Consider the following 12,478-nt stretch of genomic DNA (forward strand, 5'->3'; position numbering starts at 1 on the left):
AGCGCGGGACAACAACCGGGACCTGGGGCTGTGCAGGTGTGTGAATGGCCGTCAAAATAGCAAATGCTGCATCAGCGATCTAGCCAGATTTGTGCACATATCTGTTTAACCATGTCGCCATCCCCACAGCCATTGGTTGTGTTGAATGCATGCCATTGTGATTGGATACTGGGTTTTTTGGTCATTCGGAAACGGGTGTCATTGGGCTCCTTTCCAGACTGACCTGCAGAGCAAATTCAAATTGTCTAAGGGTTCATCTGGGTTCACCCAGGCTATCAGTGATCTCACCTGGGATGTGTTTGCTTGGCTGTTTGTGTGAGTGATTGTGTTTTTTATGTGTGTGCATGCAGGGTGTTACTAGCAGAGCTGGAGCGTCACCAGGACGCCTGGCCTTTCCTGACTCCCGTCAACCAGAAGTCTGTTCCTGGATACCGCAAGGTCATCAAGAAGCCCATGGACTTCTCCACCATCCGCGAGAAGCTTGTTAGCAGCCAGTAAGTGTTGTGATTCATCTCACGTACACAATAACACACACACACACACACACACACACACACACACACACACACACACACATTTACATTGAAATGGGTCTTTTGTGTAGAATCCAGGAAAATGGTTGCCACACCATCTCAGATTTTGCTCAGTTTGTCTACATAATATTTAGGTCTCAAAACTAAGATCTGTATAATATATTTGTTAAATTACAATGTTTTCATACATTGTTCACCCTTGATTTTTACTCTCAAAAATGCCTTATCTTGGAGGCCATGTTTGGACAGTTTTTCCAAATCTAGGGCCTTGTAGAAAATCAATGAGCATGTCATACAATTATTTAATGGTTCAGTCATACTGAGAACATGTTTCCTCTCTTTTCAAACACAGTGTGGTTGTCCTCTTAAATAAGAATGAAGAGTTAATTATAATATTATTTTGGTTCAGTTCTCCTTTTAAAATTGGGATATGTTGTAGGTAGGGACTGCCTTTCCTTCCTTGTGTGTAAGAACTGTCATACATCCTTTGACCAGTGAATACAACCTGCTAGAAAAGTGTTTGGACAGGATGATTGTGTCATCTCAGTGCTGAAATTTCTCCCCCTCCGTGTCTCCCCTTATGGCATTTGTTCTCTCCCTCCTTCAGGTATCAGAATCTGGAGACGTTCATCATAGACGTGAACCTAGTGTTTGATAACTGTGAGAAGTTCAATGAGGACAACTCGGACATTGGCAGGGCCGGACACAACATGCGGAAGTTCTTCGAGAAGCGCTGGACTGAGCTGCTGAAGCAGACGAACTAAGACACCCTGCTCTCTCTCTCTCTCTCTCTCTCTCTCTCTCTCTCTCTCTCTCTTCCATCTCTTTCCCCTGCTCTCTCTCTCTCTTTCTTTCACGCTCTTTCTCCATACCAACCTCCATCTCTCTCCATGTGCTCTTTGCTCTTTTTGGCAGTGGACATTTCAGAAGACTTGACGTCATAAACTACTCCTCCGTCTGTACTGACAGGACGAACGAGTTCAATCACTGCTGTCGCTCCAGAGCCCCTTGGGGAAACCTCCTCTCCACCAGCCAGGCTTCTCTTTCCCCGTAAACCACTCGTTTGGCTCGCTCACACACTCACACCCAAAGAGACCCTGACAAGTAGGGGGGAGGGTCTTCGTGCAATACCATTTCCTTAAAAGACAGAAACAAAGGAAGAACATGGCACTGAAACTACAACCATCAGAGCTGTAACTAAATAAAGAGAAACACTTTCCACTACCTGTAAATATCTTTTTTAAAAACTTTATGGTTAATATTAATAGTGAATGTATTTAATTTTTTATTATTAATTATTTATGAAAGTAAATAAATAAAAAGTGAAAAAAAGAATAAAAATGAAAAATAAGGTCCACTCTTCATTTTCTATGAAAAGGAAGAAACAACAAAAACAAAACAAAGAAACTGCTTTAAACGAAACTTCTGGAATGTCTTTTGTTTTTTTGTGTGTTGTTTTTTTTTTTTTTTTTGTTCTCTCCAAATATGAAAATCAAGCCAAGAAAAAAAATCACCAGAAAAATAAGGAATCTGTTTACACTGATCTACATGCCAGAGGACATGGAGTATTCAAAACAGCTTGACTGTAGAAACTGCATCTCTCTCTCTCTCTCTCTCTCTCTCTCTCTCTAATCTGGCATTGACCACCCTCATGTATATAACTGTCTAGTAATGTCAATATTCAGTCTGGGAATGATGATATGTACATATTGTTTCAGACATCAGATATGGTTTATTGCCTTAGGAACGATTGTAGCATTCTCCTTATGTTTAGTCTTAAAAACAAAAGGAAAAAAATAGTGATGGAACATATATTGGTTGTACAATTCTGCGCATACATATCCACTGCAAACACTGTGGTCTCCTTAAAACTTGGTAGTGCCTGCCCTGAACAGATAGGGGTGTAGGAAAATATTTTTATTTTCATTTTTGTAACATTGTTATTATTATTGTTATTATTGCTGTTATTTTTTAATATATCGAACACACCCACTTAAATGGACATACTGTATTCATATCTATCTGTGTGGAAAAAAATGAAATGTCAGGAGTATTTTTTCAGTATGCCCCCATCCCTCTATCTGCCTTGCCACAGAAAGGAGAACAGCATCTGTGACCACTGTGTTGTGAGTCTTTCTATCTTTTTCTCTTGCTCTCTCTCCCTTTCTTTCTTTTTTCTCTCTTTCTGTGTTGTGGCCTACTGGAGGCAGCTAGAACAGTTTTATTTTGTATCCAAGTCAGAGTACTTGAAGTAATTTTATTTAAAGAAAAAAAAATGTTGTGGGACATGAAAAAAACACAAATGATAATTGTAGTGTTCTTTTTGTAGGAGCATTATTTTTCACTAGTATGTGTGTGAGTGTGTGGAGGTGTGTGGCACGGGCCTATTAAAGGATGTTTTTAAACCAAGCAGTGTTTATGTGTGTGTGTGTGTGTGTTTAGTTATTATGTTATTGTAAATGTTATTTGATGCAAAGTTATTTTGAATTGTTAGTTGTCTCATTTTCACACTCACATGCTGAACTTGGCTGCAAGAGCATTGTTGTGGCCGAAATAACCACAATGGAATATTCTGTGGTTAAAACTTAAATGGTAGGTGCTTTTATAAATATGGGATAATATATGTGTGTGGTGGGGGGATGGGTGAAATATTCCTATTATAATTATCCTAAATGCTACTATAATTCAAGTAAGTTGAACTCCTTTTATGCGCGTTTCGAGAAGGTTCCCGCAATACCACCAACGTCGGCAGCGTTACCACCAACCTAGACAGAGATGAGTATGCGATCTCCGTGTCGGAGGACAAGGTTAGGAAAGCTTTGAAACGAGTTAACATCAGGAAGGCAGCTGGCCCTGACGGCATCTCTGGTTGCGTGTTGAGATCCTGTGCTGATCAGCTGTCTGGAGTGTTTACATCTATCTTCAATGACTCTTTAACTCAGTCAGTGGTCCTGACTTGTTTTAAACAATCAGTTATAGTGCCGGTGTCAAAAAATAACAAACCCTCATGCCTGAACGACTATCGACCTATAGCCCTCACAACACTATTGACCCACTGCAATTTGCTTACCGATCTAATAGATCTACTGAGGATGCCATCTCTCATGTCCTTCATACCACCCTTAGGCATATTGAGAGTGGAAAAGGGAATTATGCAAGGCTGCTGTTTATTGATTATAGTTCAGCTTTCAACACCATTGTTCCTCACATGCTGGACTCTAAGCTCAAAGATCTTGGACTGGATTTTGAACTTTCTTTCTGGAAGACCCCAGGTAGAGAGAATGGGCCAGTTCACCTCTAATTCCATCATTCTGAACACAGGAGCTCCACAAGGCTGTGTCTTGAGCCCACTGCTCTACTCTCTCTACACCTATGACTGTGTCATCTCACAGCTCCACTTCCATCCTTAAGTTTGCTGATGATACAGTAGTCCTGGGTCTCATCTCTGACAACGATGAAATGGCCTTCTTGGAAGAGGTGAAAAAGCTGATTGCCTGGTGTCAAGCAAACTGTCTCCAACTGACCTATTGTAGACTTCAGAAGGAGGCAGCAGCAGACTTACACCCCTCTCTTGATTGATGGAACCCAGGTAGAGAAAGTTAGTAGCCTAATATCTGGGAGTACACATCTCTGAGGACCTGACCTGGGGTAGCCTACTCACATCCAAGCTCAGTTTAAAAAGGCCAGACAACGAATGTACCATCTAAGACAACTCTGGAAATTCAGTTGCGTCCGTCGTCACGCGATCTCCCGTTTTACCTGACGCTGTCCGGTGGCGGCGGTAAGCCCGTTCGCGAGTGCCACGCGAAATCTTATGAAGCCAAGTACATAACTGTTTGTAACTGTTTGCTTTCTATTTGTTGTGCTTTTTTACTGAGGGCGTTCATATTAATCACTGATATCAATTGCAACACCCAGAGAAATAAAAATCAATTTTACCAATTTAGGAGGACGCCTCTGAGGGGCGGACTTTGACCTAAACGCAATCGCCAGCGTCACGAGACTAATCATGTATATAATACAGAGCACTACGCTAAGCAGCGCCTCCGTGGCACTATGGAGAAGACGGTGCTCTGCTCATTAGGAATTGTTGCAGGTAGCATCGCCGGTTCGAGTCCGCCTCGATGCTTCGGCTGCAGTTGTGTCCGTCTTCACACGATCTCCCATTGTACCAGATTCTGTCCGGTGGCGGCGGTCAGCCCGTTCACGAGTGCCACGCGAAATCTTGCCAAGTGCGTGACTGTTTGTAACTGTCAGAGCCGTACAGTAACGGAGTACATTTACTTGAGTACAATTTTGAGGGATCTGTACTTTACTCGAGTATAATTTTTGGGTACTCATGACTTTACTCAAGTACATTTGAGAGGCAAATATTGTACTCTATTCATAACCGCGAGTACCCGTTACTACTTCTAAAAAAAAAAGGAAAAAAGAAAAATCTCGGAAATCCTCAATTTGTTGTTTCCTTCTCAAACTTGATTGGATTGTGCAGGCGCCACTGATTGGGACAGCCTATCAGCAATCACCTTCAGCTTTCCGCCAAAGTCAACTCCATGGTCAGATTTAGATAAGAGATGAAACCATGGACGAAACAATGAAGACGCAGCAGGTCCATCCCAGGAATGTGCCAACCTGTGGCCCAACCTCGCCAGACTATTTCAATTTTCTGAACAAGTTAATGATAGTTTTCGGTTCAAGTGTTTCAATTACAAAATAGTATTTTGTATTTGAAATACGTATTTTAAATACATGTATTAGAAATACTGCCCATCCCTGGCAGCATAAAAAGATGAAAATGACTTGATTTCACTTTCAATTCCTTTTACATTCTCCAAGGTATTAACATTAACAAGGACATTTCTGTACATAAATGTAAGCACTGTGGCAGTAGTAATGCAATATTTAGAAAATGTAGGCTAATCTTTTACTCTTGATACTCAAGTACTTTTAAAAACAAGTAGGCCTACTTCAGTACTTTTACTTAAGTAGACATCTGACTGTTGTACTTTTACTTGTACTTGAGTAAAATTTAGCAAAAGGTATCTGTACTTTTACTCAAGTAATGAAGCTGTGTACTCTGTCCGCCTCTGGTAACTGTTTGCTTTCTGTTTGTTTTGCTTTTTTACTGAGGGCATTCATATTAATTATTGATTCCGACACTCTTTATTTAGGCTACGTTATTTAATCAAAATAGTGGTTGACAAATTAAACTTTTGAGGAGAATGCGATATGGAGAAGTTACATACTGCACACATTTTATTTTTAAGACCCAGATATCAAAATTCAAGACTTTTTCAAGCCTTCTTAAGGTATTATTTCCACATTCATAAATTCAATGCTTTTAAGCCAATCACATCGTGTACAGAGTCGGCGATGGTTGCGCGTGAATTCCCTGCTACTTGAAAACAATGAAGAGGATGCTGCTGCTGGCGAACAGCGGTCTTTGAATCGCGATTCGAATTTTTATTATTATTATTATTGGCAAAAGTTTGACCAACTAGCTCCGCTGGTGGGAAAATGCATGGGACTCGTGAGTTTTAGCGCTATCCTAGTGCAGAGAAAATTTGAAAGACAACCGTTTATCCCGCCCCTCGGATTGAGCAGTGTGCGATGTTCTTAACTAGTAATAAAAGAGGAGGACAGAGGTACTCATTTCATGAACTTTACTGAGTCTTTCTTCATGCATCTACAACTGGTCACTTGAAGGTAATCTGTAGTCTAATTGTCTCTGTAGCGCCACCTAAGGTGTTGGATATGCAACAATACAATTAGGAGAACATAACATTTCCCCCTTTCTTAAAAAGGTTACTTCTCCTTTGCACAATGGGGTAACATCCAAAATGTATCAAAAGAAAATCCTGTAAGAAAAGTAATACTTAAACAGTTCTATTTAGAATTGCGTTTCTTCTTTTTCAGTGCTGTAACAAAAAAACATACATATTAACAACAATGCATTCTTTTGAACACTGTTACAGCAACAACCCTTTAATTCTCTATTCTATGGGGCGTAATCACTAAGCCAAGTAGGTTGTCTTCTCACGCTGGCTCCTGTTCTCTCCACTCTCACTAGCAGGCTCTGCAGGCCTCCCCTCTACTACTGGGAAAGTGAATGTCTCGGGCAAGACAGACAAATGTGAAGCATCCCAAGTTTTCCCATCATTAAGGGTGTAGCTGTGAGGCCCTTTCTGTTTTGTCACTCTAAGGGGCTCGCTAAACTTTGAATGTCCTTTATTAACATGCAACGGGTTTCTCACTCGCACCAGACTTCCTGGTTGCAACTTTGGAGTCTTAGCATGTCTCTTTTCATCTGCGTATGTTTTCATGCAAAGCTGCTTCTTTTCCACGCTATCTCTCATTTCCTGATCCTGAGTAGGTTTGAGTTTTGGCTGAATTGCTGAAGTTTTGGCTGAAGTTCGCATCTTTCTCCCATTCAAGAGTTCGAAGGGTGACTTTCCTGTGGTTGCATGCGGTGTGGCTCTGTAGACTTGAAGGAACTCGGTGATGTGAGCCTTCCATGGAGCCTTTTCTCTCTGTGCAGTAAGGATGCTTTCTTTTATCACCCGGTTCATTCTCTCCACTGCTCCTTTCCTTGTGGATGGTAAATTGTGGTTCTGATATGCTGTATATCTCGTTCTTTCAGGAATGCTGTCATCTCAGAGGAGGTCAGCTGTGGACCGTTATCTGTCACGACCGCTGTAGGATTTCCATTGCGACAGAACACTGTTTTCATAAAACTAACAACAGTTGCAGTGTTACACTGTGGAGCAAAACAAACCTCTGGCCATTTAGAATAATAGTCCACTAATGGCAAACCTGCAGTCAGCTGGACCGGTCTCAAATGGGACCACTATGTCTAAGGCAAGCTTTTGCCAGGGTCCATCCGGCAATGGAACTGGTGTCATTGGTGCAGGGGCAGTACGTGTTGTCTTGTCATTAAGTTGGCAGGACACACAGGTAGAAATGACAGAATGTACAAGTGCATCTATCTTGGGCCACCAATACAAGTCTCTTATTCTCTGCTTTGTACGGACTATGCCTTGGTGTTGCTCGTGTGCAAGGTGTACCATGTGTGAACGTAAACTAACTGGCACCACAACTCTGTGTGTTCCTCGGATAATAAGTGAATCATGCATGGATAATTCATATTTTACTCTGTAGTACTGCATCATATCCTCTGGTAAGTCTTTTGGTTTTGCAGGCCAGCCTTTTGTCATGTAGGTGCGTACTTTATCTAACTCTGGGCAGGAAGAGCAGGCGGCTGTGAAGTCATTCATAGGAATGGCTGTAAGCAGAGTAGAGACCTCAGCAACAGTCTCTGGTTCGATGTCAGGGCATCCGTCAGGTTGGTATGGCAGCGGAAAACGAGAAAGGCAGTCGGCTGCAAAGTTCTCAGCGCCAGGTCTGTAGACGATGTTGTAGTTGAAGCAGAGTAACCTGGCAGACCAGCGTGGTACTCTGAGACCGGCTCTCCCCATGCCTTTTGTAGCCAGGAGTGTGGTTAAGGCCTGGTGATCAGTTCTCAAGGTAAACTTTGTTCCCCATAAATAAGTTCTCCAGCGTTCTGTTACCCAGACACAGGCAAGTGCCTCTTTTTCCACCACCGAGTATTTGAAGGGTTCAGATGCAAAAGCCTCTAAATGCCACCTATGTCAAAAATGAGATAAAGATGGTGAGGGGATGCTCTCCACACATAGTATACGCTAATCAAATAATTTAACTTCTAAACCCACTAAATACCACTCCTTACCTGGTCTGAAATATCGATTTATAGGCAAAAACCTATAGGAGACTGAATTTAAATGCTCATTTAAAAGAAAAGTGGTCAGACGGATTTAGAGGGTTTTGCATCTGAACTCTTCATTTCCTCTCGGCAGCACTCAGAGAACGAGAAGCAAATGCCACTGTCCGTTCTGTATTGTCTGCATGGATCTGAGTAAGTATACCCCCTATGCCATAGTCCGAGGCATCTGTAGACACAGTGGGCAGAGATGGGTCGAACAAGGAAAGTGCTCGACTGTCAGTGATAAGTAGTTTTACCTGCTGGAAACTGTTCTGTGCATCAGCAGTCCATGTGTAGGTGGGGTCACGTAGCACCTTTCTCATTGGTTCCACCACAGTTGCATAGTTCTCTATGAACTTGGAGTACCACGACGTCAGGCCCAGAAATGACCTATCCTGGTAGAAAGAGCATTTCTCTGTATTCAGTTGTAGTCCTGCTTCGTGTAGTCTGTAGAGCACCGCTTTCAGACGTTTTTCATGTTCGGCTCGGCTGGAGGCATATACGATGATGTCATCAAGATATGCCTGTACTCCAGATAAATCACTCTCTTGTATCTGAACAGCCCCTCATGGGTTATGAAGGCCGTCAGGTCCCTGCTATCCTCATGCAGAGGAACCTGGTGGTAAGCATTAGCAAGGTTAATGGTTGAGAACAAAGTCGCTCCTCTGAGCTCAGAAAAGAGCTCATCAATGTGTGGGATGGGGTAGCAATCAGTCACCACGGCCTTGTTAGGCTCCCTGAGGTCTTCTTGAGGAGTTCTTTCGTTGTGTCACCACGATTGGCGACACCCAGGGGGACGCGTCAATCTTCTCGATTACGTCTGCGTCCACGGGCGTTTCAGTTCTGCAGAAACAGCATCTTTGACGGAGAAAGGCAGCCTCCTTAATTTCTGCTGCACCGGTTTCACATCATCTCTCACTTTCACTTTGTGTATAAAGTTCTTTGCACAGCCGATGGTAGCTAGGGGTGGTGCCGTAGTTGTGTCAGGTGTAGGTAGAGGTGTCACTGTCATTTCCCTCACTATCTGGTCTGACTTAAGTTGCACTTTTGTTTCCCACTATAACCATTTCTAAAGCCTGATTTAAATCTAACCCCAACAAAGCTGAACCTGACTCCACTCTGAAAAAGGATGCTGGGGCTGAACACCCATTAAGGTGTGCATGAATATCCAGTGTACCCAAAACTGAATTCTCTCCCTTGAATATGTCACTAAGGGAATCTCTGTATTTTTCAGTTTCATGTCATCTCTCATTTCCTGATCCTGAGTAGGTTTGAGTTTTGGCTGAATTGCTGAAGTTTTGGCTGAAGTTCGCATCTTTCTCCCATTCAAGAGTTCGAAGGGTGACTTTCCTGTGGTTGCATGCGGTGTGGCTCTGTAGACTTGAAGGAACTCGGTGATGTGAGCCTTCCATGGAGCCTTTTCTCTCTGTGCAGTAAGGATGCTTTCTTTTATCACCCGGTTCATTCTCTCCACTGCTCCTTTCCTTGTGGATGGTAAATTGTGGTTCTGATATGCTGTATATCTCGTTCTTTCAGGAATGCTGTCATCTCAGAGGAGGTCAGCTGTGGACCGTTATCTGTCACGACCGCTGTAGGATTTCCATTGCGACAGAACACTGTTTTCATAAAACTAACAACAGTTGCAGTGTTACACTGTGGAGCAAAACAAACCTCTGGCCATTTAGAATAATAGTCCACTAATGGCAAACCTGCAGTCAGCTGGACCGGTCTCAAATGGGACCACTATGTCTAAGGCAAGCTTTTGCCAGGGTCCATCCGGCAATGGAACTGGTGTCATTGGTGCAGGGGCAGTACGTGCCGTAGTTGTGTCAGGTGTAGGTAGAGGTGTCACTGTCATTTCCCTCACTATCTGGTCTGACTTAAGTTGCACTTTTGTTTCCCACTATAACCATTTCTAAAGCCTGATTTAAATCTAACCCCAACAAAGCTGAACCTGACTCCACTCTGAAAAAGGATGCTGGGGCTGAACACCCATTAAGGTGTGCATGAATATCCAGTGTACCCAAAACTGAATTCTCTCCCTTGAATATGTCACTAAGGGAATCTCTGTATTTTTCAGTTTCATGTCACTAAATGACTTCTCATAAATCCCTACTGGAAGCAATGAAACAGAAGATCCTGTATCTACTATCATCTGAACTGACACAATGTTAGGAGATGTGCCTAATTCTACAGTGCAGTGCAGTGGTTAATTCTGGAATCACTACTTCCCTCACATGTTCTTTTCTCTCTCCTGAACGGCACACTTTGAACAAGATTTGCATGTTTTATTTGCATCAGGACATTTTGGAGAATTTGCCATATGCTGATCTGAGTCACATCTGTAACATTTACGTCCATTTCTGTTACTTTCTTCCCTTTTCTTCCTATAATCCGTTTCAGCTTGTCTTTGTTTCCCTACGCCGTCATAGCGCTTCTTTCCTCTCTTCGAAAATGAAAGTGCGTTCACCTCGCGCACTGGCACGTCATCGCCAGTGAGCGTGCTGGCATCACGCAAAGCAGATTCAATTTGTCCTGCGAACTGAATCGCCCTATTCAGGGTCAGTCCCGTTTCAAGTTAGCCTGACGAGCCAGACCCACATTAAAATGTATGGTCTGGGCACTCACCGTTCGCAGTGCTCAGTCCGAGGGGCGGGATAATCGGTTGTCTTTCAAAGTCAAGCGGGCGTATCCAAAGATTCTGATGAACTTTAGCTTTGAAACATCGCTTTTACTTAGCCTGCTGTCATCCATCTAGCTAAAAGCCACCTCCGTCATATGCTACAATGTTGCAATGTTCTGAACGTCTGCATTTTACAGCTTGGATGCAACGTGACAGTTCATTTAAACTTCACAACGAGTTCGGCGAATTAATATACAAGTGTGATACGGCCAAAAAAATTGATCTACTTCATAGGTGTGCAGTAGGGTTGCCAACCGTTCCGTAAAATACGGAATCGTCCCGTATTTGCAAGGAAAAAGATGTGTTCCGTATTGAACTGATACGGAACGCATTTTGTTCCGTATTATTGAGAATCAACTCGTGCAAATCCATGACAGATCAGTATTATAAGTTAGAATATGAACGAAAAATACACGATTTGTATGAAATAACAAACCTCTCAGTCTCAGTCACTATCCCAACAGAGAATGCACTTTTCATTTGAGCCACTGCGAGTCACGTATATTACGCTGATAGCGTAGCGTGAGATGACATGTCTTGTCATGAATTTTACAGTGCATCTGTGCAAGATAAACAAATAGGCTAGCCTACTTGCTGCAGAGACAGAAAAAAGCCAGAAATAAAATAAGGCTTCACCAAATTCAGAGCTTTGGAGCAGCTTGCTATGTTCAATATATTTTTTTCTATGACAGCATATCCACCAGTTCAGTTTTCAGAGTTATTTGGTTTGAGTATAATAGGCTACAAACAGTTATTTCTTTATCAAGTGTTTTTGCATCGAAATGATTCTTGTTTTGCACCAGATAGAAAATGAGTAGGCTAGTGGCTATAGAATGTAGTAGGCCTACATTATGTGCGCATTTTAGTAAATAATAGCTCACAATTTTGTAAAATGATGCACTATTTAGTACAATAATACATACATAATTTCAACCCCCCCCCCCCCCCCCCCCCCCCCCACTAACTGAAGTGGATGCCGGTGTACTGAAGTGTATTTTATCGAAACCCCCCCCCCACACACACACACTAACCCCGTTCCTTATTTTCATATCAGAAAGTTGGCAACCCTAGTGTGCAGATAACATACGGTTAATGGTCGTTCTAAATTACGTAGGACAATGGGAAATTCAACCAAGCAGTGGAATAAGCCAGTCTAACGACTCTATACACGATTTGATTGGCCTGATAGACGTTTAATTGTTTGAGCTCACAAGCCAAAGGAGAGTTGCTAGACTAGCCCTGGCAGCAAATTTACTGCCTAGGGAATATTGCACTACGGTCCTTTATGTTGTTGCACATAGCGAAACAGGAAGTTAATGACTTTGTTTTAGATGTAAACATACCAGCACTTTTAGCTGCTCATGACATGTTTGATTATTGTCATTTCACTGCTATCTTTCAGTAAAGCAAGTGAACAAATGGAAAGTTGTTCTTATTTACTGCCGCTAGGGTGCGTCTAGATTTCTAGGCTATAACTTATGT

The 12,478-nt window shown here is 42.4% G+C and overlaps 1 protein-coding gene across 11 annotated transcripts in view; it reads left to right on the forward strand.

Moving 5' to 3' along the window:
- Positions 1-2,942, forward strand: part of baz2ba (bromodomain adjacent to zinc finger domain, 2Ba) — a 92,103-nt gene extending 89,161 nt beyond the window's left edge. For all 11 annotated transcript variants that reach the window (XM_042080098.1, XM_042080099.1, XM_042080101.1 and 8 more), the window contains 3 exons: positions 1-36; positions 351-494; positions 1,141-2,942. The exon at positions 1-36 is cut by the window's left edge and continues 329 nt beyond it. In XM_042080098.1, coding sequence (XP_041936032.1) covers positions 1-36; positions 351-494; positions 1,141-1,297 — 337 coding nt within the window. In that variant the 3' untranslated portion in view covers positions 1,298-2,942. The remainder of the gene's footprint in view (positions 37-350; positions 495-1,140) is intronic.
- Positions 2,943-12,478: the final 9,536 nt, after the last annotated feature.

The sequence above is a fragment of the Alosa sapidissima genome, chromosome 23 (assembly GCF_018492685.1).
Source record: "Alosa sapidissima isolate fAloSap1 chromosome 23, fAloSap1.pri, whole genome shotgun sequence".
NCBI classification, from domain to species: Eukaryota; Metazoa; Chordata; class Actinopteri; order Clupeiformes; family Clupeidae; genus Alosa; species Alosa sapidissima.